The sequence below is a fragment of the Bufo bufo genome, chromosome 4, assembly GCF_905171765.1.
Source record: "Bufo bufo chromosome 4, aBufBuf1.1, whole genome shotgun sequence".
NCBI classification, from domain to species: domain Eukaryota; kingdom Metazoa; phylum Chordata; class Amphibia; order Anura; family Bufonidae; genus Bufo; species Bufo bufo.
The window spans coordinates 503,719,665-503,743,633 of NC_053392.1; the positions used below are offsets into that span (position 1 = coordinate 503,719,665).

At 46.0% G+C, this 23,969-nt stretch overlaps 1 protein-coding gene across 2 annotated transcripts in view; it reads left to right on the forward strand.

The window, feature by feature from the left end:
• The first annotated feature begins 259 nt into the window (after positions 1-259).
• ATL2 (atlastin GTPase 2) overlaps positions 260-23,969 on the forward strand; it is a 93,051-nt gene continuing 69,341 nt past the window's right edge. For both annotated transcript variants that reach the window (XM_040429638.1, XM_040429639.1), the window contains exon 1: positions 260-378. In XM_040429638.1, coding sequence (XP_040285572.1) covers positions 297-378 — 82 coding nt within the window. In that variant the 5' untranslated portion in view covers positions 260-296. The remainder of the gene's footprint in view (positions 379-23,969) is intronic.

Sequence of the window (23,969 nt, forward strand, 5' to 3'; positions counted from 1 at the left end):
GAATTGCCACTGGATGGAGTGACTGTGCACCCAGAGGCAGGGTGTCCTTGAAAGGGCATCACTCTTGCCCACCACGCACGGCAGCCCTTCCAGGTGCCCGCAGCCCCGCAGACATCACTTCTACACTGCGCTGTCAATGAGTTTATACAAGCAAGCCGTCAGGCAAAGACTGGCCGCGCCTGCGCACTGCCAAAGGAGGCGGGCGCTCAGGAGAGCCAGGAGCAGCTCTCAGACTGCGGAGACTGGGCGTGACGTCACCAGGGCGGGCGGGGCTAATTTCAAAACCAAGAGCCAAGATGGCGGAGAGAGGATCGCTGAGGAATCGGAATAGGCTGGGTTCGAACAGAAGCTGGAAAATGAATCACGTTGACGAGCCAGGTAATGGGCGTTCTTACTAGGGGGGTACGGGAGTGCTTGTCAGCGGCGGGCGCGGACACTGGCTGGAAGGCTGCGGGATAGATCACAGCTGCTGGGAACGGGGGGCACTGGACGCTTGGTGTACGGTGTGCGCGGCTGCCTGTGACGGCACTTGGCGTCCTTTGCGGCTGTGAGAGGGTTAATGGAGAGCGCGGAGGCGCTGTGCTGTCACGTGACGTGCGGCCGTCTCTACATGTAGGTATATGGGTTATCAGTAACGGTCCTCCCACGTGACCTGCGCCCCCCCCCCCCCCCCCCCCCCCCCCCCCTCTCCTCACACCTGTCACTTTCCCGTATACACCGCTGTGGCAGGGAGGAGGAGGAGGCGCGATAACCAGACGCAGTCCGCCGCCCGTCATTTCTATACAATGCCTCTCCATATGGCACTGTACACATTACACAGACCTGTACCTGTAGGTTGTGTTATGGAGAGGGGACCTGAAGTTACAGGGCTGGCGACCCCTGGGGGCCGCTGAATACCTCCAGTCATTTGGGGAGTCGCTGGAGTCGGATGAATATTCCTGTGAGGATTTAGTTATTCCACCTTTTTATTAAATAAAAATTTTGGGAACTTGAGATGGTAATGGGCTGTTTGTGCTATGTCTGTCAGGCTGGTTGCTAGGGAAATGCTGCCTAACAACCAGTTTGGTTTCAGTGGAGCAGCCGATCCTATAACCAGGCTTATTACCCTGATCAGGATGGAGCAGGGTTTGTATTTGGGGGGCGGCAAAGGGCCCACTTTTTGTAGCGTTCCCAACACCATGCTCGGGGCCCCTGTAGTAACCTGAGAGGAGGGCACGGAACTGATTGCGAAGAGCTTCACATCCATAAAGCATAATGGAGATTCAGGGGGCCCCAATTTTCATGTTCCCCAGGGCCCCAATTATCTCTAAAACCAGCTGTGCGGTGGAGCAGGTACAGCGACTTGGAAGCCCTTGTGAATGGGCCTGACCTGCAATACCAGAAGCTGCCATGGACAAGAGTGGTGCTGTTTGTAGGAAAACCTATTCTAATCTTATACAACCCCCTTTTAAAGGGGTTGTCCAGTTTTGGGCAGCCCCCCCTCTGCAGACGAAAGCATACTTGGGGTACTTTCACACTTGCGTTGTGAGGATCCGGCGGAACTACCTACCGGATCCGGAAATCTGTATGCAAACGGATATCATTTGTAGACGGATGCGGATCCGTCTGACAAATGCATTGAAATTCCGGATCCGTCTCTCTGGTGTCATCTGGGAAAAAAACGGATCCGGTATTTTATTTATTTTTCCGCATTTTTAAAGGTCTGCACATGCGCAGACCGGGAAACTGGATCCGGTTTTCTGGAACACTTGGTACCTGATCCGGCATTTAATTTATTTTAATGGGCAAGTGTTCTGGAATTTTGGCCGGAGAAAATACCGCAGCATGCTGCGGTATTTTCTCTGGCCAAATACCGTGAGAGGGACTGAACTGATGCATGCTGAACGGATTGCTCTCCATTCAGAATGCATTAGGATAAAACTGAAGCATGTTTTTCCGGTATTGAATCCCTAGGACGGAACTCAATACCGGAAAAGAATAACGCTAGTGTGAAAGTACTCTTACCTGCTCTGCGACGCTCGGGGTCGACTTCCAGAGTGGTCAGGAGCCATGTCTCTGCTTGGGGGACACGTCACCACTGAGGCCAGTCATTGGCTGCAGCAGCACTCGTGAGCCACGTCCACCCTGGAAATTGGACAAGTAAGAAACCGGAGCGCGGTGGACCGAAGGAGCCAGAACTGAGCGGTATGAGGCAGGTAAGTATGCCTCCCTCCACACTGCTGGCTGAGACTGCACAAAAGTGTTTCAAAGGTGGACAGCCCCTTTAAGCTGACTGAACACGAGGTCGCTGACAGAAGCTCGTTCGCCTGACCCGACTGCCATGAACGTTCTGACAATCCGAGAGTGCATGTGTATTTCAGTGTGGAGAGCAGGATAAGCAGTTGTCAGACACTGCTTATCCCTCGGGGTACAAGGATCAGGCATGTCGAAATCCAGTCCTTTTGATATTATTTTTCAAAATGAAAGGCAAATTTCTTCAAATAAATCCCAGCAGAAATCTGGAGTTTTCTTGCTGTTACATTTTATGCTATTATGTTGGCACAATGTAAATAATGGATTACCGCCATCCTGTGTGCGGCTCTTGTGGGCCTGTTCTGCGGAGTCCTAAATCTACTGACTTGTCAACCTGTGTGACAGCTGCAGCCAGCACCACTGCCCGGTCATCCTGGAGGAAGCAGTGAGTGCGGGGAAGGCGACCGGCAGTTTTTCCATCTGCAGTTCTTAAAGGTGTGGTTTTTTTTTCCCCCCTGCATAATTGGGATAATTGCAAGTAAAGTACAGGACGAGTTTAACGTAATACTACAAGGGCGGGTAACTTGACCGGTCTATGATGGGGTCATTACTTCAAAAGGAGAGAGCGTTTTTCTTAACAAGTAACTTTTTTTAATTTTATATTTTTATTTGATTTTCCTGTAATATCAATATAAAGGTGTGTCTACACACATGTGGGTGCACACTTGCTGTTGGACTTAAAGAGGACCTTTCACCAGAATAAAGTATCTAAACTGACTATACAGACATGTAGAGCGGCGCCCAGGGATCCCCCTGCACTTACTGTTATCCCCGGGCGCCGCTCCGTTCGCCCGTTATAGCCTTCGGTATCTTCATAGTTAGGCTCCACCCAGGGGAAGCTGCCGGCGTCTTTCTCCTATGCTGTAGCGCTGGCCAATCGCAGCGCTCAGCTCATAGCCAGGCTATGAGCTGAGCGCTGCGATTTGCCAGCGCTACAGCATAGGTGGTTAGACAGAGGAGACTCACTCTGCCACCCCATCGCTCACCATCACTGTGACACAATCACAGGGTTCTGGTGGGGCGGTCAGAAGTCTAATAAAGGGCTCCAGGCCTCCCAGCATGGCCTTAGACTGGGGCTACATGGCAATCTTAGGCCTCTTTCACACGGGCGTTGCGGGAAAATGTGCGGGTGCGTTACGGGAACACCCGCGATTTTTCCGCGCGAGTGCAAAACATTGTAATGCGTTTTGCACTCGCGGAAGAAAAATCGCGCATGTTTGGTACCCAAAGCCGAATTTCTTCACAGAAGTTCGGGCTTGGGATCGGTGTTCTGTATATTGTATTATTTCCCCTTATAACATAGTTATAAGGGAAAATAATAGCATTCTGAATACAGAATGCATAGTAAAACAGCGCTGGAAGGGATTAAAAAAATTAATTCACGTTAGTCCAGTTGATCGCGATGCCCGGCATCTCCTTCTGTCTCCTTTACTGAACAGGACCTGTGGTGAGCATTCATTACAGGTCAAGGACCTGTGGTGATGTCACTCCGGTCATCACATGATCCATTACATGATCTATTACCATGGTGATGGATCATGTGATGACCGGAGTGACGTCACCACAGGTCCTTGACCTGTAATGAATGCTCACCACAGGTCCTGTTCAGTAAAGGAGACAGAAGGAGATGCCGGGCATCGCGATCAACTGGACTAAGGTGAATTAATTTCGAATTTTTTTTTTTTAACCCCTCCAGCGCTATTTTACTATGCATTCTGTATTCAGAATGCTATTATTTTCCCTTATAACCATGTTATAAGGGTAAATAATAATAATCGGATCTCCATCCCGATCGTCTCCTAGCAACCGTGCGTGAAAATCGCAGCGCATCCGCACTTGCTTGCAGATGCTTGCGATTTTCACGCAACCCCATTCACTTCTATGGGGCCTGCGTTGCGTGAAAACCGCAGAATATAGAGCATGCTGCGATTTTCACGCAACGCACAAGTGATGCGTGAAAATCACCGCTCATGTGAACAGCCCCATAGAAATGAATGGGTCGGTATTCAGTGCGGGTGCAATGCATTCAACTCGCGCATCGCATCCGCGCGGAATACTCGCCCGTGTGAAAGGGGCCTTAAAGGGGTTCTTTGGGAATTAAGAAAATCCAAATACTTAGTTTTGCCCTAATGCATACTGAATGGAAAAGGATCCGCTCAGAATGCATCAGTTTGCCTCCGATCATTCACCATTCCGCTCTGGAGGTGGACACCAAAACGCTGCCTGCAACGTTTTGGTGTCCGCTTGACGAAACTGAGCCAAACGGCGCAATAGAAAACGGATCCGTCTCCCATTGACTTTCAGTGGAGTTCATGACTGATCTGCCTTGGCTATGTTACAGATAATACAAACGGATCCGTTCATAACGGATGCATGCGGTTGTATTATTGTAACTGATCCGTTTTTGCAGATCCATGACGGATCCGCCCAAAACGTGAGTGTGAAAGTAGCCTTACTTTACAATACTGAGGTAAAGAGCTGCCTCCTTATCCTCCTCTTCCTCTCTACTGGTCAGGGATTATGATACTGAATACAGATGATAAGAACTTTAGCTAAATCTCTGGGGAATTTAGTTCATGAGGAGACATGAAGTACAGAGGACGGACATGACAGACTGTAGTAATGGAGACTGTAAACAAGTGCTGCTGCTCATCAGCCACACCTCACCCTCCTCTCTCTACTTCATGTCTCCTCATCCTCTCCATTCCCACAGAGATTCCCCTGTATTCAGCATCATGATTCCTGACAAGCAGAGCAGAGAGGAGGATGAGGCAGCACTATGGCTCATTGTGGTGAAGTAACTTGTCCTCTTGTGTGATTGGGACAGGTTTTGTGTGTACCGATAGGACAGCGGCCATTTTATTTCTCCTAATGATTGCTCTCTAGACAAAACAAGCCATTCTAAGTAATGAAAGGTATTTGTGAATATATTTATTATACATTTTTTTTAAATTCCTAAACATGACCAGAGATCGCTGTGCAGCTCTTGAACTGTCTGGGGTCACATGGCGACTCGCAAGTTGCCACAACCCCAGAATTGCTGACAGGCAGTATTGGTTGGGCAGGACTAAATAATAAGTCAAAGTTCATGGAAAAAAAGTATTTTACAATTTAAAAAATAAAATAAAATAATTTGCCAAAGAGTAACACCTGCCTGTGAAGGCATAAAAAAAGCAGAAAATGGTGTTCCATTCCCAAAAAATAAGTTGATCAGTTATATGAAATCCCCAAAAATCCAAGCCTTTATTTTGCTTTATAGATGGAAAAATAAAGTCACTGCTCTTGAAATGTGCGGCATAAAAACTTTTTTTTTTTTTTTGCACATGAAATGTTTTTTTTTTTTCTGTGCCAAAGTAGTAAAACAAAGTCCTTTACAAATTTGATATTGCTGTAATTATATGGAACCTTAGAAGAGTACCGTAACTGGCAATTTATGCCACGTGGTTAACGGCACAGCTTTTAGAATACAAAACACAATTTTATTTGTGGTATCTGTTTAGTGGATCTGTTCTAGTATACATTTGGTACATCTAGTACTGTGAGCGTTCAGGTAAGGAGGTGCTGTATGTGTGGATCCGGCACGCACCTTGTATGAACTGTCTAGTATAATGTAGGAAGGGCGGCTCTACAACTACATTAGGATTGCTTGTGGCCCAGGAGGTATTTTCAAAGGGGTTTTCTGGGATTTTTTAACTGACCTGTCCTTAGGATAGGTCATCAGTATCTGATTGGTGGGAGTCTGATACCTGGGACCCCCACTGGTCAGCCGTTTCAGAAGGCAGAGCCTCAGCCTTCACTGTGCTAACCAAGCACAGCGCCGTACATTGTATAGTGGCTGTGCTTGGTATTGCATTCAGCCCATTCACTTCTATGGAGCTGAGCACGATACCAAGCACAGCCACTATACAATGTACGGCGCTGTGCTGAGTAAGCTGCGAAAAGGCCTCTGCGCTCACAGGGGCACTAGCGCCTTCTCAAACAGCTGATCATGGGGGTTCTGGGTGTTGGACCCGCGGATCAGATACTGATGACCTATCACAGGGGGAGGTGATGTCTGAAAGAAGCCGTCCATAAATACACACAGAGCAGATACCGGCCTCCGTGCCAAGTCAGGCCACTTGCAAGTTGAGTGTGCTTTCTCTGCTTGCTGGGCAAGCCGTCCCATAGTCCAGGGAATATACTGAGCTGACCTCACATAGGACTCTTGTAGATGAAGTAGCAGAATTACAAGCCTCACACTATCCTTTTACCACAGAATATGTCCCTGCCATATGCCTATTTGTATTTGAGTGTCTGTAACAAGAACCCTTTAGGCCTCATGCCCACGGCCATTGTTGGCATGGACGCCCATGCTGAACATGTGGCCCACCGAATGCGCCCCTGGACCAATTCACTTGAATGGGGTCCACAATCTGCATCCGACGGTCCACCCTGCAAAAAAAGTAGTGCATGTGGTGTGGAGGCACAGACAGAAAACCTACGGAAGCGCTACAGGTGAATGTATCCGTGATGTGGTGCACAAACAGCCGGTCCCCGTATATTGACCCGCTGTTTGTGGGCCGTAATACAGGCATTGGCCAACAACAGCCGTGTGCATGAGGCCATGTTTTGGAAATGTGTACTGGTCCACAACCATGGATAGTGTGATCTTCCCATGTATTAGAAGCCTGTTCTGGCTGAATTTCCCCTATAGTTGGGGTTCGGCTGCATGGAGATCTTGATCGCGTGACAGCTGTTGTGCCCAAGGATCACAGTCTAGCAGTGCTAACATAAAAATGAATGGGGTCACACCGTGACGTCCTTGTCACACTGACCCTATTAATTTCTCTGCTAGCACCGTTACACTGCGATCCTTCCCTCTGTAGTTGGCGATCGGCTGCACCGCGATCCTTCCCTCTGTAGTTGGCGATCGGCTGCACCGCGATCATTCCCTCTGTAGTTGGGGATCGGCTGCACCGCGATCCTTCCCTCTGTAGTATTAGGAATGAATAACAGAATGCCTCTAAAGGCATTCCTTCATGGAATTGCGTTATGGTCCGTGGTAACGGAATTAGAATTGTTTCGGTACCAAAATTTTAGTTTTTGATACCATAAAAAAGTATTGCGATACTCGATACCGCGTGAATTCCGCATTTTATGGAACGTCCGGCTATATCGAACAGTCCGATCCTATTTTTGGGAGGACAAGGTCACCAAAAAAATTGCGAATCGCGCAGTTTTTTTTTTTTTTTTTTTTATAGCATTCACTGCATAGGATTTTTTTACATTTTATATATTTTAATAGTTTGGAATTTTCGGACGTGGTGATATGTAATATGTTTATTTATTGTTTATATATTTTATATGTAAAATTGGGAAAGCGGGGTGATTTATACTTTGGTGTTTTTTTTAACTGTTTTTATTTATTAACTATTTCCCCCCTTAGGGGTAGAACCTGGGATCTTTTGATCCCTTGCTCTCTATTAGGGTCCATTCACATGTCCGTATGTGTTTTGCGAATCTGTGCAGCACCTGAGGGGTTAACTGCCGCTGATCGTAGCGCCCTGAATCCGGACCCATTAATTTCTATGGGGCTGTGCACATGAGCGGTGATTTTCACGCATCACTTGTTATAAGGGAAAATAATACAATCTGCACAACACCTAACCCAAACCCGAACTTCTGTGAATAAGTTTGGGTGTCGGCTATGTGATTCTCCCGCCTCCTGTATTTGTATTAGGCCTCTTTCACACGGGCGTCATGTTTTTGGCCCGGATAAGATGCGGGTGCGTCGCGGGAAAATTACATTGTAATGCGTTTTGCATGCGCGTGATAAAAATCGTCATGTTTGGTACCCAAACTTATTCACAGAAGTTCGGGTTTGGGTTAGGTGTTGTGCAGATTGTATTATTTTCCCTTATAACAAGTGATGCGTGAAAATCACCGCTCATGTGCACAGCCCCATAGAAATTAATGGGTCCGGATTCAGTGCGGGTGCTATGCGTTCACGTCACGCTTTGCACCCGTGCGGAAAACTCGCTTGTGTGCAAGGGGTCTAAGGGTGAATAGGACAAGGGTTCCAGCCCCTAAGGGGGCTAATAGTAAGTAAAAAAAAAACGCAAACACTAAGGCCTCTTTCAGACGGGCGTTGCGGGAAGAGGTGCGGGTGCGTTGCGGGAACATGCGCGATTTTTCCGTGCGAGTGCAAAACATTGTAATGCGTTTTGCACTCGCGCGAGAAAAATTGTGCATGTTTGGTACCAAAACCCGAACTTATTCACAGAAGTACGGGCTTGGGATCGGTGTTGTGTAGATTTGTATTATTTTCCCTTATAACATGGTTATAAGGGAAAATAATAGCATCCTGAATACAGAATGCTTAGTACAATAGGGCTGGAGGGGTTAAAAAAAAATAATTTAACTCTCCTTAATCCACTTGATCGCACAGCCGGCATCTCTTCTGTCTCCTTTTTTGCTGTGTGCAGCAACAGGACCTGTGGTGACGTCACTCCGGTCATCACATGGTCCATCACATGATCAATCACCATGGTAAAAGATCATGTGATGACCGGATGCCGATCTGGATGTGACTGAAAGCATTTGTGAGACGCATCCGGATGCAGATCCATCTCACAAATGCATTGCAAGAACGAATCTGTCTTGCGGACAGACGGATCCGTCTTGTATCTTTTTACACATTTATTTTGAATGCCGGATCCGGCACTAATGCATTCCTATATAGAAAAATGCCGGCATTTCGGCAAGTCTTCAGTTTTTTTCGCCGGAGATAAAACCGTAGCATGCTGCGGTTTCCTCTTTTGCCTAATCAGTCAAAACGACTGAACTGAAGACATCCTGATGCATCCTGAGCGGATTGCTCTCCATTCAGAATGCATGGGGATATAACTAATCAGTTATTATCCGGTATAGAGCCCCTAGGACAGAACTCTATGCCGGAAAAGAAAAACGCTAGTGTGAAAGTACCCTAAAATATTAAGTTTAAATCCCCCCCCCTTTCCCAATTTTACATATAAAATATATAAAATAATAAACATATTACATAGCGCAATGTCCGAAAAGTCCAAACTATTAAATTATTAAAAAATATCTCTAATGCGGTGAGCGCTGTAACAGAAATAAATAAAAACCATGTGATTCGCCATTTTTTTGTCACCCCAAAAAATAGGATAGGACTGTTCTATTATGGGCCGAACGTTTCATAAAATGCAAAATGCACTCCTTTTTTTTTTTGGTGTGTTTTTTTTTTTTTGGTATTGAGTATCGCAATACTTTTTTATGGTGACGAAAGAGAATCAAAATTTGGGTATCGAAACAACCCTACGCTTTTAATACTGGGGGGGGGGGGGGGGGCGAGAAGGTCGCACTGCACCACCAATGTTTTTTATACTGACGGGGAGGGGGCACTGCGCCACCAATGATACTGCGGCAGTTAACCCCTGTCATAGAGGAAGGGTGCCGGCTATGTGATTCTACCGCCTCCTGTATTTGTATTACAAGTTAACTTCCATTGGTGGCGCAGTGCGCCTGCCCCTCCTCCTCATTGGCGGCACAGGGGGAGGCAGAGACTGCTTCCTTCTCCCCTGTGCTGCTGAGGGAACTTGGAGCACGCTGACAGCAGTGCGCTCATGTTCTATACTAGACCGCGCAGCCCAGTATCGCAAAAATAGAAATCCCGGTATCGTATTTAAACCGGTACAAAAGTATCGATTTTGGTATTGAAATTTCGATACCCGAAACAACCCTAAACGGAATCCATAATGCAATTCAGATTATACCACAACCCGAACTCTAATTTCAAAATATAAAATTCGCTCACCCCTACTGCGTTCCTTCCTTCAGCTGCCAGCTTGATGTAAATCTAGCAATTGGCGCAATGAATGGGGGAGACCTCTGGATCCATGTGAGGTACAGGGCTGGTTCTAGCTTTGTTATGAAGAGATTGTCATGTCATATATGATGTCTGATTGTCAGTTTTTTACACTAATTATGGCATAACCCCTTTAACGGTATTTAATATGCTGTTTGTTTCAGTAGCGGAGCTGCAGTTTTGTCGGCACTGCTGTAGGGCACAGGAAAATAATATTTCCTGTGTTTTCTGCTTCCAAGGCATGCGAGGTGAGCGACTTCACATGCATCTGAGGTCCTCTGGTTTCAGCACCTCTTCTGACCTTTGGCATACTTATACTTATTTTGGGGAATCTGCTGTTCTGCTTAGTTTTTGGTTCTAAACCTTGGTTGGCACCAGGCCATATGTTCACTTGATGTTTGCTGCAGTTTTTATTTCTAGTAAAATAATTATACCTGAATAATGCGCTAAACAGCACAACAGACGTGCATTTTACCATGTTTATTATGAAGAGCCAGTCATCAGGTTGTCCTCTTACAAACCATCCCCACCAGGATCCCTTGAAGATGCCTTCCTAGTTTTTCACCATTAGCACCCAGTAACTGCGTACTTCAGAAAACAAAGCTTGGGAAAAAATCCAGCATATATGCAGATTGGGGCTTAAAGGGGTTTTTATGGGATTTTCGTATTGATGGCCTGCACCCTTGCTGATCAGCTGTTTGAGTAGGCCACAGTGCTCACCGGCGCTCCATTGAAGGCAGCAGCCTCCTCGTAGCTTACTAAGCACAGCGCCGTCCGTTTGATAGTGGCTTTGCCTGGTATTGCAGCTGAGCCCCATAAACTTGAATGGAGCCGAGCTGCTTTTAGGCCATGTGAGTGACAAACGTCACGTAACATAGACTAGAAAGAAGCCTAATGGAGCGCCGTGGCCGCTTCATACAGCAGAGTTGCTGGGAGCTTGACCCCCATCGATCCTGAGTATAGTAGGCTATCAATATGGAAAAAAAAAAAAAAAAAAAAAAATTAATTGGCGCTAAGATCTGATAGGCCTAGTTGACCCCACACGTCATCCACAGTTCACTCTGGATATTGGGTAGTTTTCATGGCATACGATTTTGCTCAGCTTATGCGCCCGTCTCAATATAAACACTGCTCATGTGCCAGTTCTCTGCTGTACTTCTTGAGGTTTAGAGTGGCCTGTGGATGATGTATGTGGTGTCGTCCACGTTAATCAAAGAGGGGCTGTCTTGGCACTGAGGCCGCAGGACACTTATAAAATCAGGATATGCCCAGCAGACACTTGAACTCTAATTTGCATTCAGTGTAGGAATTTTTCGGCCCTTTTAGGTGGGTTTTCTCCATACTTAGATATTGTTGGCCATTCCTCAGGATAGGTCTTCAATAATGGATCGCAGCAGTGTGAGAAACTATACAGGGGATGGAGCCAGAAGTATGAGGTGCCATCCACTGTGTAGTAGCTCTGCCAGGGCACTGCTTATCAGATGAATGCGAGCTGAGCTGCAGTAAGGCTGGTATTAGACCACCGGATGAGGCTGATGATCGCCTGCTGGTCGGGGGAGGAGACCTCTGCATTTACATGCAGCAGTCCCCTCCACAGTATGGGAAGAAATGATAGTGAATGCCATTGCTCGTCCCTATACAGAATCATTATTTGCCGGCAGCAGAGACAGTGATTAGGCAGCAAGATCTGCTGCCGGAAAATGGTTATTTTTTTTTGTTTTGTTTTGTTTGCTCGTTCATTGGGCAATTGCACTTTTTATGCAGGCTAACAAAAATATACCGTAGATGTTTGCCGGCATCAGATCGTAATCGACAGAACTCTTAGGGCTCTTTCACACGAGCGGATCCCGTGCGGGTAATCTGCTGCATGAAAGACAGCCAAGCCCTGCTCCGGACAGCAGAGACACGGAGCAGTAACATGATTGATAACGCTCCGTGCCTCTCTGTGATCTTTTTACTACAAAATCACAGTGAGATAAAGTTGTCACAGATCAGAGGGGCACGGCGCGTTATCAATCATGTTAATGCTCCGTGTCTCTGCTGTGCGGAACGGGGCTTGGCTGTCATTCACGCAGCGGATACCACTCACGGGATCCGCTCGTGTGAAAGAGCCCTTACACTGGCAGATCATCTCTGACCAGCAGTCCTATGAACGCTTGTTAGTGATGATCTGCCCGACTATCAGCAGGTGTAATACAGGCCAGTGCTGGAAACTGCACACTGGATGGAGCCTTCTGTCCACGGTATGGTTTCTCGCAGCTACCTGAAACGCTGTTTGGTGAGGGTGTCGGACGCCCAGTGATCTGACCTTGATGACTTGTCCTGAGGGTAGGTCATCAATATGTAAGAACCGGAAACCCCTTTTTAAGGTATGCATGGCGACTGGGGTATTTTTAAGGTATACAGCCTGGTGGGAACTATTTATAAGGGCAGGTTCCATTTAAGGGTCCATTCACATGTCCGCAAAACACGGACACCAGCCATGTGTGTGTTTTGCAGACTGTACATGGCTGGCACTATAATAGAAATGCCTTTTCTTGTCCGTGTCTGCGGACACTAATAGGACATGTTCTATTTTATTTTGCGGGGCCATGGAACGGAAGTGCGGATGCGGACAGCACCCGGTGTGCTGTCCGCATTTTTTTTGCAGCCCCATTGAAAATGAATGGGTCCGCACCCGTTCCGCAAAATTGTGGAACAGATGCAGACCCATTTTGAGCACGTGTGAGTGGTTCCTAACACCAGGTTATTGCCTCCAAATAATGGCATAAATGTCAGTCAGCAGGAACAGTAACCTGGCATGAAGTAGAAGGTTTATTAAGACAGTATGGAGATGGTATGTGCACAGCAGTGCTGAGAATTAGTCACTCATTTACTTAATTTTTTACAGTAGGTTTTTAACACAACATTTTGAGAATTGTAAAAAGTTACTGTTTTAAGGGATCACAATAGTAAAATTCTCCTCCTACCTGATGAAATTGTGTTCATTTTGGCCGGTAATATCCTGGAAGCTGCACAGACAAGCCCTGCGAGTGCCTTCCTTTTGCCGTAATATGATTCATTCTGGCTCACGTCCATTAGGTGGGGAGGATTCACACAGGATGTCTTGTGATGTTCTTGCCCCTGCCTTTATGTTGCAGCATACCTCTTCCTTGGAGGTTTGGCATCAGTATGGAGAAAACATGCCTGATGTATGCAGTATTCACTGGATATAGACATTGGTAAATGATAAAATTCTGTCCATCTGCAGCTGCCACTAGAGGGAGCTTTCTGCACATGTGAATGTAAATGCTGCTACAAGCCACTCCAAAAACGTACTGGTCGGTAGATTTGGAATCAAGTTTGTGAGACTCATTGGAGACGGGCTCAGATGCGACCGATCAGTGTCTGTAGAGCGCCGTGGCATATGTTGGCGCTATAGAAATGAATGAAATAGTATTTTACTGAGCATCACTCTGATTTACCGCAGAACAGTAGATTCTAATTTTATTGCTCATCGCTGGTTTTCCGACGTGGGCAAATGATAACTATGATTGGCCAGTGCAAATGGGCCTTCAAAGGTTGTCCCATTTTTATTTTTTATTTTTTTTGGGGGGGAATGGCATCGGTTAAAATATTTTAATGCAACCCTCCTGACCAAGACAAAAAATACCACATTAACTGGGAAATGGACAGAACACAACCAGATGCACAGTTAATTTCTTGAACCAGAGGCTTGCTTTGAGCAATTAGGGGTTGTCCAGGTTAAACTTTTTACTATTGATGGCCTATACTCGGGATAGGTCATCAAGATCAGATCGGCGGGGGTCCGACTCCTGGCCCCCCTGCCAGGCAGCTGTTTGAAGAGGAGGCGGCAGCGCTCGTACAAGCATTGCGTCCTCGCAGCGGTGGCGCAGTGTAATTACAAGTGCTTGTCCCATTAGAATGAATGGAATAAGCACTTCTAATTACACTTTGCCTCCGAGACAAAACGCAGTGTAATCTTAAAGAGGAAATTAGCGCCTGCACGGACGCCACCTCCCTTTTCATACAGCTGATCGGTGGGGATGCCAGGCGTTGGACCACTTAGTCTGATATTGATGACCTATCCTGAGCACAGGTCATCAATAGTATGGATGTTTTCAAGTTCGGCGTACAAAGTTCGGATTATCTAAGAATTCCCTTATGGATTCCGCCACCACGGACCATAACTGAGTTCTTAGATAACCCGAACCAAGACCTTGTACGCTGAACTTGAAAACACAAGTTCGCTCATCCCTAATCAATAGTATGCTCCTCCGTTATTGTAATTAAATCTAATGATTACAATGCGGATGGCACAACTGTAGTGAGAAGCGGAGATTAAAGGGGTCATCTGCCTGTTGTTCAGCCCCTTTAATGCCAACGACACAGAAGATCTTTACTGTGATGACTTCACAGGACTGATGGTTTTCCATGAAGCGTATTCTCGATCCATCCCTTCATTTACAGTAATGCTGTAATACTCCAGCAGTGTCCAGCGCTGGATGGGTCTCGTCTCTAGACGCGGAGCAGGATTCGTAAGGTGTAATGTGAGAGCACCCGCTTTGTAAGTCGCTGCCCTCTTCCTCCCTAATGTTCTACATCCAGGTTTGCGGTCACAAGGAGCGTCCTGTCCAAATGTAGTAATCCCTAAAAATGGAAAGCCGCGTGGTGAAATGAGGGAAGATGTTGCAGGCGGCGTTCACACTTGTCAGTGGAGAAATGTTCTCCTGACCTACTTCTGCAATGTACCGTCCCAGGAGACGTCACAGCTGATCTAATATTAACCAGTCTATCGCCCGGCCTTCTTGGCACATGCCTGTAACCTATTGGAAGATTTTTTTTTTTTCATCTGCTGTATGATATTGCAGTAACCCTGCTTAGAGTTGAATAAAACATTTTTTTTTTTTTTTTATACGCCTCTTGAAATAAATGAACCTTCTCCCACATCTTTTAAAATCAATTCAGTTGGTTGGTGTCCAGGCTCCTGTGGCGTAAGTGATGCCGATGCAGTCAGTGGTGTGGATGAGACCCATTCACCTGGTACATAAGAAATCCTCCGCTGAAATTGACCTGTGGTGCGGGTGATTTAAAGGGGTTGTTCCAGCTGAACATTTCATGGCCATGATGGGAATAACCACAGTAAGTGCCTGCCGAAATGGCTTAGCTTCCACTTGCTGCTATGGGAGTTGCGGAGCGCCGGCTGCTCTGCCATTTTTCGGAACGCTGCCTCCCCTTGCTGGTGCTTTCTGGTTATTCCCATCTCTGCCATAAAAGTTGGGACAACCACTTTAAATCCGCCTCAGTCATTATAGCCGCTGGGACTAATAGCCGACTGAGGTGAATATAGAACCGTGCACTTCTGCCCCCTGTATTGTACTGCCAGGGGATATGCAGCGCCCTTTGACACATTCAGACGCCCCCTTCCCCCATGCGGCTGACACATAGGCCATGTTTCCCGGAATGCATAAGCAATAAGGGGGTCATTTACTAACAGAAATACGCCACTTTTCGGCCTATATCTGTCGCCGGTTGCGGCACAAAGGTTATTTTATAGTCCTCATAAGCAGTGCTGTATTAAAGGGGTTCTCCAACTAACTGTTGACCTTTTTAGTTAGTTGGAACCCCACTGATCAGTTTTGCAGCATCGGTACTTCAGAAACGCCGTCTGATCAGTGCATTCTGCTCCCATTCTCATGAACGGGTGCTGTGCTTTAGTAAGCAGGCTCGGCCATTACACAATGGATGGAGCTAATGTTGATGACTAATGGTTAAAGGGGTATTCCCATCTTGGACATTGGGGGGCATATCACTAGGATATTCCCCCAATGTCTGATAGGTGCGGGTCCCACCTCTAGGACCTGCACCTATACTTAGAATGGAGCCTGCAAGTGCCGAAGGGCACAGCGTCTGCATGGCTACCTTCCGTTCATTCCTATGGGAGTGTCCCGAAAATAGCGGAGTGCTGGCTTGGCTACTTCCGTAAGCCCCATAGAAGTGAATGGAGTTGTGGCTGCGCTTCCATAGAAATGGATGGAGGGCGGTCACGCATGCAAAGTGCGCCCTTCGGCACTTTGCGGCCTCCATTCTAAGTATAGGTGTGGGTCCCTGAGGTGAGACGTGCCCCAGACATTGGGGGCATATCCTAGCGATCATGGATCCATATGGGGTCCGTGTGATTCTATAAGGTAACTTAGGAGTACAGTATTTAACTTCTAAACTACTGCTCAACATTCAGGAAAATGTAGTCTCGGTGTTGACCTGGGAAAAGTAGTGGAGAGCAGCGGGGAAGAGTAATGCTTATCGTCTATGTTTAAAGGGGTTGGCCTATCTTGGTTTCTCATGGCTGAAATGGGATTAACCACAATAAGCGGTGGGGTGGAATTACGGAAACATCTGAGCGGCCGGCGGTCTGCTATTTAGCTACAGAAACAGCGATTCAGTTTCTGTAGACTTGCCTGCCGTGGCCGGTGCTTACTGCGGTTTTTCCGATCTCTGCCATGAAAGATGGAGCAACTCCTTTTTGTCCTTATTTTTATTATTAAAGTGTTTTTATTTTATTTTATTTTTTTATTCTCAGTCATGGGAAAAGCCCTGCCGAGGGATGACGGGCGATAGCTGTCAGCCAAACAAACATTCTCCCGACAGGTATCTCCCCTATGACAAGCCTTAGGACAACTGCTCAGGTTCTTCATTTTAACAAAACGGCTATATTTTATGCCCATTTTTATTATGCAAGTTTGTAAATTGGATGAAAATAAATGGCTATTTGTCGTCTAGTGTGGAGGTTGGCATTGTTTCCAGTCATTAGTGTGGCAGACTGTTACGATGTCACAGATGCCACATGTACGCCCGAGCGAAGGTTGTATTATGCAACCCGTGCAGACTTATGGACTTTGAAAGCTGCTGAACATACAAGACCTTGTGCAAGTTCTTGTGACTGCTTCAGTGTGGCCGTTCTTCATTGTCCTGTGGGATTCCTATGGAAACGGTGGAGCACGTGATCTCCGACTGGAGGTTTAAATGCCTCCGCTATTGTGACATGCATTACTGATGGGTGTGCAGGTGCTCATGTTAAAGGGAACCTGTCACTGGGATTTTGTGTATAGAGCTGAGGACATGGGTTGCTAGATGGCCACTAGCACATCCGCAATACCCAGTCCCCATAGCTCTCTGTGCTTTTATGGTGTATAAAAACGGATTTGACACTTATGCAAATTACCCTGAGATGAGTCCGAGCTTGAAAATATGACTCTTCTCTGGTCACACAAGTAAGATATGACTCTTTTATGTTCATTTGCATATGTATCAAATCGTTTTTATACACAATAAAAGCACACAGAGCTATGGGGACTGGGTATTGTGGATGTGCTAGCAGCCATCTATCAACCCATGTCCTCAGCTCTATACCCAAAATCCCGATGACAGGTTCCCTTTAATACACCAGCTATTTGACAGTTCTGAAGCTCTGGCATAGATGTGAGATTGTATTCCATTCTTACAGTGACTCGTGGATCTGTAATGTGTGCTTCAATTTCTATTTGATTTACACTGCATGATTTATTTTACTAGGATTAATCTTTCTAGTGCATAGTATGGCCCCATGTACAGCCCCTGGCCGTTACTGTGGGCGTGAAGGACCTGAAGGAGCAGTGCCAAGGTCAGAGCTTCGCTGCTTTTGTCAAGGTAGATCCGTTTGGATAAGTCTCTATTGTTTGGGAGCTCTCGCTTTTAAATATGGAGCATAAAACCTGATTTATTTTTTTTGTTTCTAATCTTATCGTTTGCTATTGTTTTAGCCCTTTCCAGACCAGTGGAGCTAGGAGATGACAGCAGCTTATTCTAATGAGGGTTGGCAGGTGGAAGGGTGAACCCAAAATTCAAACTAGCAATTCAGTGCGTTAATTATTATATATATTTTTTAATTATTTTTACAATCTAAAGTATTTTAAGATTTAGTTTGGATTGGTTTAAAGGGGTTGTGCACCTTTTCTTAAGCAATGGCCCATTGTGGAAGCGCTCATCTCCATATTCGTCCTCAGGACAGCGATACAGATGAATGGTGCAGGGGAGAGGCGTCTCCCTTGCCTGTTCCTCTGATAGGCTACAGGCCTAGTGCCTGCCCTATCCTCACTGATCTCGTCCCGTTGACTTCAGTGGGAGCCGTGCTGCAGTGAGAAGCTCGGTCCACCACAATGTAGACAGAGATGTCTGGTTTCGGAGTGATTGCCGATCAGCTAGTTGTGGTCTATCCGAAGGACAGGCCATCACTTTAGTAAAAGGTGGACAGCCTCCTTCCACCTCCCGACCGCCTAACGATGCAGTCAGTGCGCGCGTTCACAGGAAATCTCGCGTCTCGCGAGATGACGCACGGATGCGCCCAGGAGGAATGAATCAACCACCTTCCGGACGCATCCGTGCGTTAGGCGGTCGGGAGGTGGAAGGAGGCTGTCCACCTTTTACTAAAGTGATGGCCTGTCCTTCACAGGATCGGACGGTAAGCGAGTGGATCTCCAGCCTGCCAGCGGCGATCGTTCGCTGGCAGGCTGGAGATGTGATTTTTTTTAACCCCTAACAGGTATATTAGACGCTGTTTTGATAACAGCGTCTAATATACCTGCTACCTGGTCCTCTGGTGGTCCCTTTTGTTTGGATCGACCACCAGAGGACACAGGCAGCTCAGTAAAGTAGCACCAAACACCACTACACTACACCCCCCCCCCCCTGTCACTTATTAACCCCTTATGAACCATTGATCACCCCCGTATGTTTTTTACGGATACATGGATCGGATCCGCAAAACACATACGGACATCTGAATGGAGCCTTATAGGGGGGTGATCACCCCATATAGACTCATTGATCACCCCCCTGTCAGGCTCCATTCAGACATTTTTTTTTTTGGCCCAAGTTAGCGGAAACTTATTTATTTTTTTCTTACAAAGTCTCATATTCCACTAACTTGTGTCAAAAAATAAAATCTCACATGAACTCACCATACCCCTCACGGAGTCCAAATGCGTAAAAATTTTTTGACATTTATATTTCAGACTTCTTCTCACGCTTTAGGGCCCCTAGAATGCCAGGGCAGTATAAATACCCCACATGTGACCCCATTTCGGAAAGAAGACACCCCAAGGTATTCCGTGAGGGGCATATTGAGTCCGTGAAAGATTGAAATTTTTGTCCCAAGTTAGCGGAAAGGGAGACTTTGTGAGGAAAAAAAAATAAAAAAAATCAATTTCCGCTAACTATTGCCAAAAAAAAAAAATTTCTATGAACTCTCCATGCCCCTCATTGAATACCTTGGGGTGTCTTCTTTCCAAAATGGGGTCATATGTGGGGTATTTATACTGCCCTGGCATTTTAGGGGCCCTAAAGCGTGAGAAGAAGTCTGGGATCCAAATGTCTAAAAATGCCCTCATAAAAGGAATGTGGGCCCCTTTGCGCATCTAGGCTGCAAAAAAGTGTCACACATCTGGTATCGCCGTACTCAGGAGAAGTTGGGCAATGTGTTTTGGGGTGTAATTTTACATATGCCCATGCTGGGTGAGAGAAATATCTTGGCAAAAGACAACTTTTCCCTTTGTTTTAAAAAAAAAAAAAAAAAAAAAAAAAGTTGGCATTTGACCGAGATATTTATCTCACCCAGCATGGGTATATGTAAAATTACACCCCAAAACACATTGCCCAACTTCTCCTGAATACGGCGATACCACATGTGTGACACTTTTTTGCAGCCTAGGTGGGCAAAGGGGCCCACATTCCAAAGAGCACCTTTAAGATTTCACAGGTCATTTACCTACTTGCCACATATTAGGGCCCCTAGAATGCCAGGGCAGTATAACTACCCCACAAGTGACCCCATTTTGGAAAGACACCCCCAGGTATTTTGTGATGGGCATAGTGAGTTCATGGAAGTTTTTATTTTTTGTCACAAGTTAGTGGAATATGGGACTTTGTAAGAAAAAATCATCATTTTCCGCTAACTTGTGACAAAAAATAAAAAGTTCTATGAACTCACTATGCCCATCAGCGAATACCTTAGGGCAGTGATTCTCAACCTTTCTAAAGCCGTGACCCCTTAATACAGTTCCTCATGTTGTGGTGACCCCCAACCATTACATTTTTTTCCTTGCTACGTCATAACTAATTTTGCTACTGTTATGATGACCCACCAAAAACACGCACAGACACCAATACACCAAATGTTAATTCAAATACACAAGTATTCATTCATAACCACAGAACTTTAGCATAAATACAAAATATTTGTAAACCAAATAAATAACTTTAAAATAAATAATAAACAACAAATACCCCCTAAAAAATAAATCAGTGGTGCGCACAGTACCCCTCAAATAAATAACTCAGTGGTGCTCACAGTACCCCCCCCCCCCCCCCTCCCAAAAAAAATAAAAAAAATTAGTGGTGCTCAGGGTACCCCTCAAATAAATAAATCAGTGGTGCTTCAAGTCCCCCCCCAAATAAATAAATCAGAAGTGCTCAGGGTCCCCCAAATAAATAAATCAGCGGGGCTTCAGGTCTCCCCCAAATAAATAAATCAGCGGTGCTCAGGGTACCCCCAAATAAATAAATCAGTGGTGCATCAGGTTTCCCCCAAATAAATAAATCAATGGTGCTCAGGGTCCCCCAAATAAATAAATCAGCGGTGCTTCATGTCCCCCCAAATAAATTAAGCCTTGCTCAGCCAAATAATTAAAATAAAATTAGCCAGGCTCAGCCAGGCTCAATTAAATCATTGGTGGCAGTGGTGCTCAGCGGCGGTTTCATTAACGAAAAAAACTCGGACCTCAGCAGACAGGCGGCCCGACTTACCCGTCCAGACGTCAGGCTCCTTCAAGCACAGGCAGTGATAGGACATCACTTCCTGTGCGCGAGGATAAGGGGCCGCTGCCGTTGTGCGGGCGACCCACAATAGGAAGCCTCAGGTGGCCCCCCCCCCCCCCCCCGGAAAGGGCCGATCGACCCCCAAAGGGGTCGCGACCCCTAGGTTGAGAACCGCTGCCTTAGGGTGTCTACTTTCCGAAATGGGGTCATTTGTGGGGTGTTTGTACTGTCTGGCCATTGTAGACCCTCAGGAAACATGACAGGTGCTCAGAAAGTCAGAGCTGCTTCAAAAAGCGGAAATTCACATTTTTGTACCATAATCTGTAAACGCTATAACTTTTACCCAAACCATTTTTTTTTTTTACCCAAACATTTTTTTTTTTATCAAAGACATGTAGAACAATAAATTTAGAGAAAAATTTATATATGGATGTCGTTTTTTTTGCAAAATTTTACAACAAAGTGAAAAATGTCATTTTTTTGCAAAAAAAATCGTTAAATTTCGATTAATAACAAAAAAAGTAAAAATGTCAGCAGCAATGAAATACCACCAAATGAAAGCTCTATTAGTGAGAAGAAAAGGAGGTAAAATTCATTTGGCTGGTAAGTTGCATGACCGAGCAATAAATGGTGAAAGTAGTGTAGGTCAGAAGTGTAAAAAGTGGCCTGGTCTTTCAGGGTGTTTAAGCCATGGGGGCTGAGGTGGTTAATATTAAAAAAAAAAAACTTTGAAATGGAAAAATGGCTGTGACCCCCTATAAAGTTTCAAATCCCCAGCTCCCCTTTTCAAATAGCTTGATTTAAATACTAAAATTCAGCTACCGATAAGAGGAGGTTCAGAACCTACAATGGTACCTGTATAAATGTGTTAAAGGGAGTCTGTCACCAGCATTTCACTTTTTTAACCCTTCCCACAGCTCCCTAGCATGCTTACAGTTAATAAAAACATTGCCTCTGGCATCAATCCTGGACTTATAGAACCCTCAAAAACGATCTTTAAAAAATATGCAAATGAGGGCTCGCAAGTGCCCAGGGCGGCGTTACTCTCTTAGGTGCCCTGCTTGCTCAGCCTTCTCATTGCGTCCCCCCGCCCCTTCCTACCCTCTGCCCGCCCATCCTTTCCCTCTGACCGCCTTTGTACTAACTTGTTATGCTGCCGATATCCCGCGCCTGCGCACTCATTCCTTTGGCCGGCGCATGCGCACTGCGATGCCCATTCCTTGTACGGCATCACAGTAACTATTGCGCATGCGCCGGCTAACGACGCAAAACCACAGCAAAGGAGGCGGTCCATTGGCGTCGTTAGCCGGCGCATGCGCAATAGTTACTGTGATGCCGTACAAGGAATGGGCATCGCAGTGCGCATGCGCCGGCCAAAGGAATGAGTGCGCCGGCGCGGGATATCGCCAGCATAACAAGTTAGTGCAAACAAAGGCGGTCAGAGGGAAAGGATGGGCGGGGGGGACGCAATGAGAAGGCTGAGCAAGCAGGGCACCTAAGAGAGTAACGCCGCCCTGGGCACTTGCGAGCCCTCATTTGCATATCTTATAAAGATCGCTTTTGAGGGTTCTATAAGTCCAGGATTGATGCCAGAGGCAATGTTTTTATTAACTGTAAGCATGCTAGGGAGCTGTGGGAAGGGTTAAAAAAGTGAAATGCTGGTGACAGACTCCCTTTAAGTAAACGCCCCTAGTGGTGACAGCAGGCATCTTGAATTTTACTGCTGGAGCTCTGACCACCGTGAAATAAATCAGCGCTGAACATTCAACCTATTACAATTAGGCCCCATTCACACGACCTTATTTTTGGACCGCATCTGATACACTTTTTTTTTTTTTTTTTTTTTGCGGATAGTATGCGGATCTATTCATTTCAGCACACCATGTGCTGTCCACATTTGTATGTCCGTAGCCCTGAAAAAAAGATAGAACATGTCCTATTCTAGTTTTGCGGACAAGGATAGGGATTGTTACAGTGGACACACAGAAAATAAAAAAAATGCAACACGGATGTCATCCCTATTTTATGCTGATCCATGTTTTGCGGACCGCAAAATACATACGGTTGTGTGAATGCACCCTTAATCAAATGAAAACTTGGTAAACACAAATGAAACTATATTCACATGACCACAATTTATATAGGGGGTCTCCAAGGCTTTAATAGTATTCTATAGGCCTACACATTACCCAACATCCCACTAGTCAGCTGAGGGACAGGGGCAGGAAGTGGTTTTTTTTTGGTCCCCCTTTAGGCACAACCTTATCACTGTACTTACCATGTATCTACCCATTGGCCAGTTTCACACAAATATGTTCAGTCCAGGAAACGCGTTGCATGTGATGGCCACATTTCCCAGGTAGAGCACTGCTCCTCGAACTCGCAGCAGCATCGTGCCAGGAGTACAGTAGACACTCAGTCAGGTGGGAACTCGCAGCCCATGAATCATTATGATGCTGTGAGCTCAGGTCAGAGGAGCAGTGTTCAACCTGGAAAATGGACCGAACATGCTTGTGTGAAACTGGCCTTCATGACTGAATGCTTGATGGACTATTTGAGGTCAGACCATGCAGCTTCAGGTTGATATGTAGGATTGCAAAGGCCGCACAGCCCAAGATGCCATATTTGACCCATAAATGTGACTGTAATATGCCTGTTAGTATTGTTATCCACTGAAACTGTGCTTCCCAGCTAGCAGTGATTAGTTTGGGCTTGTATCCAATCTAAGCACTTACTGTTCCCAATAAACGTGTAATTCTAATCTATAGCGTTACGCAAGTTTTAAAGTGAAGAAATATGGACATTACCCATTTTAATAAATAGGACCCTCTCCTGACATGTTAGTTTTAGTAAGGCCTTCCATTCCCTGTGTAAGAGTGAGTCTGGAGCATCTATTCTAAAGATTCATTTACATAAGAAGACACGCCCACTTTCAGAGAACTGGCGAGCATAGTGCAGA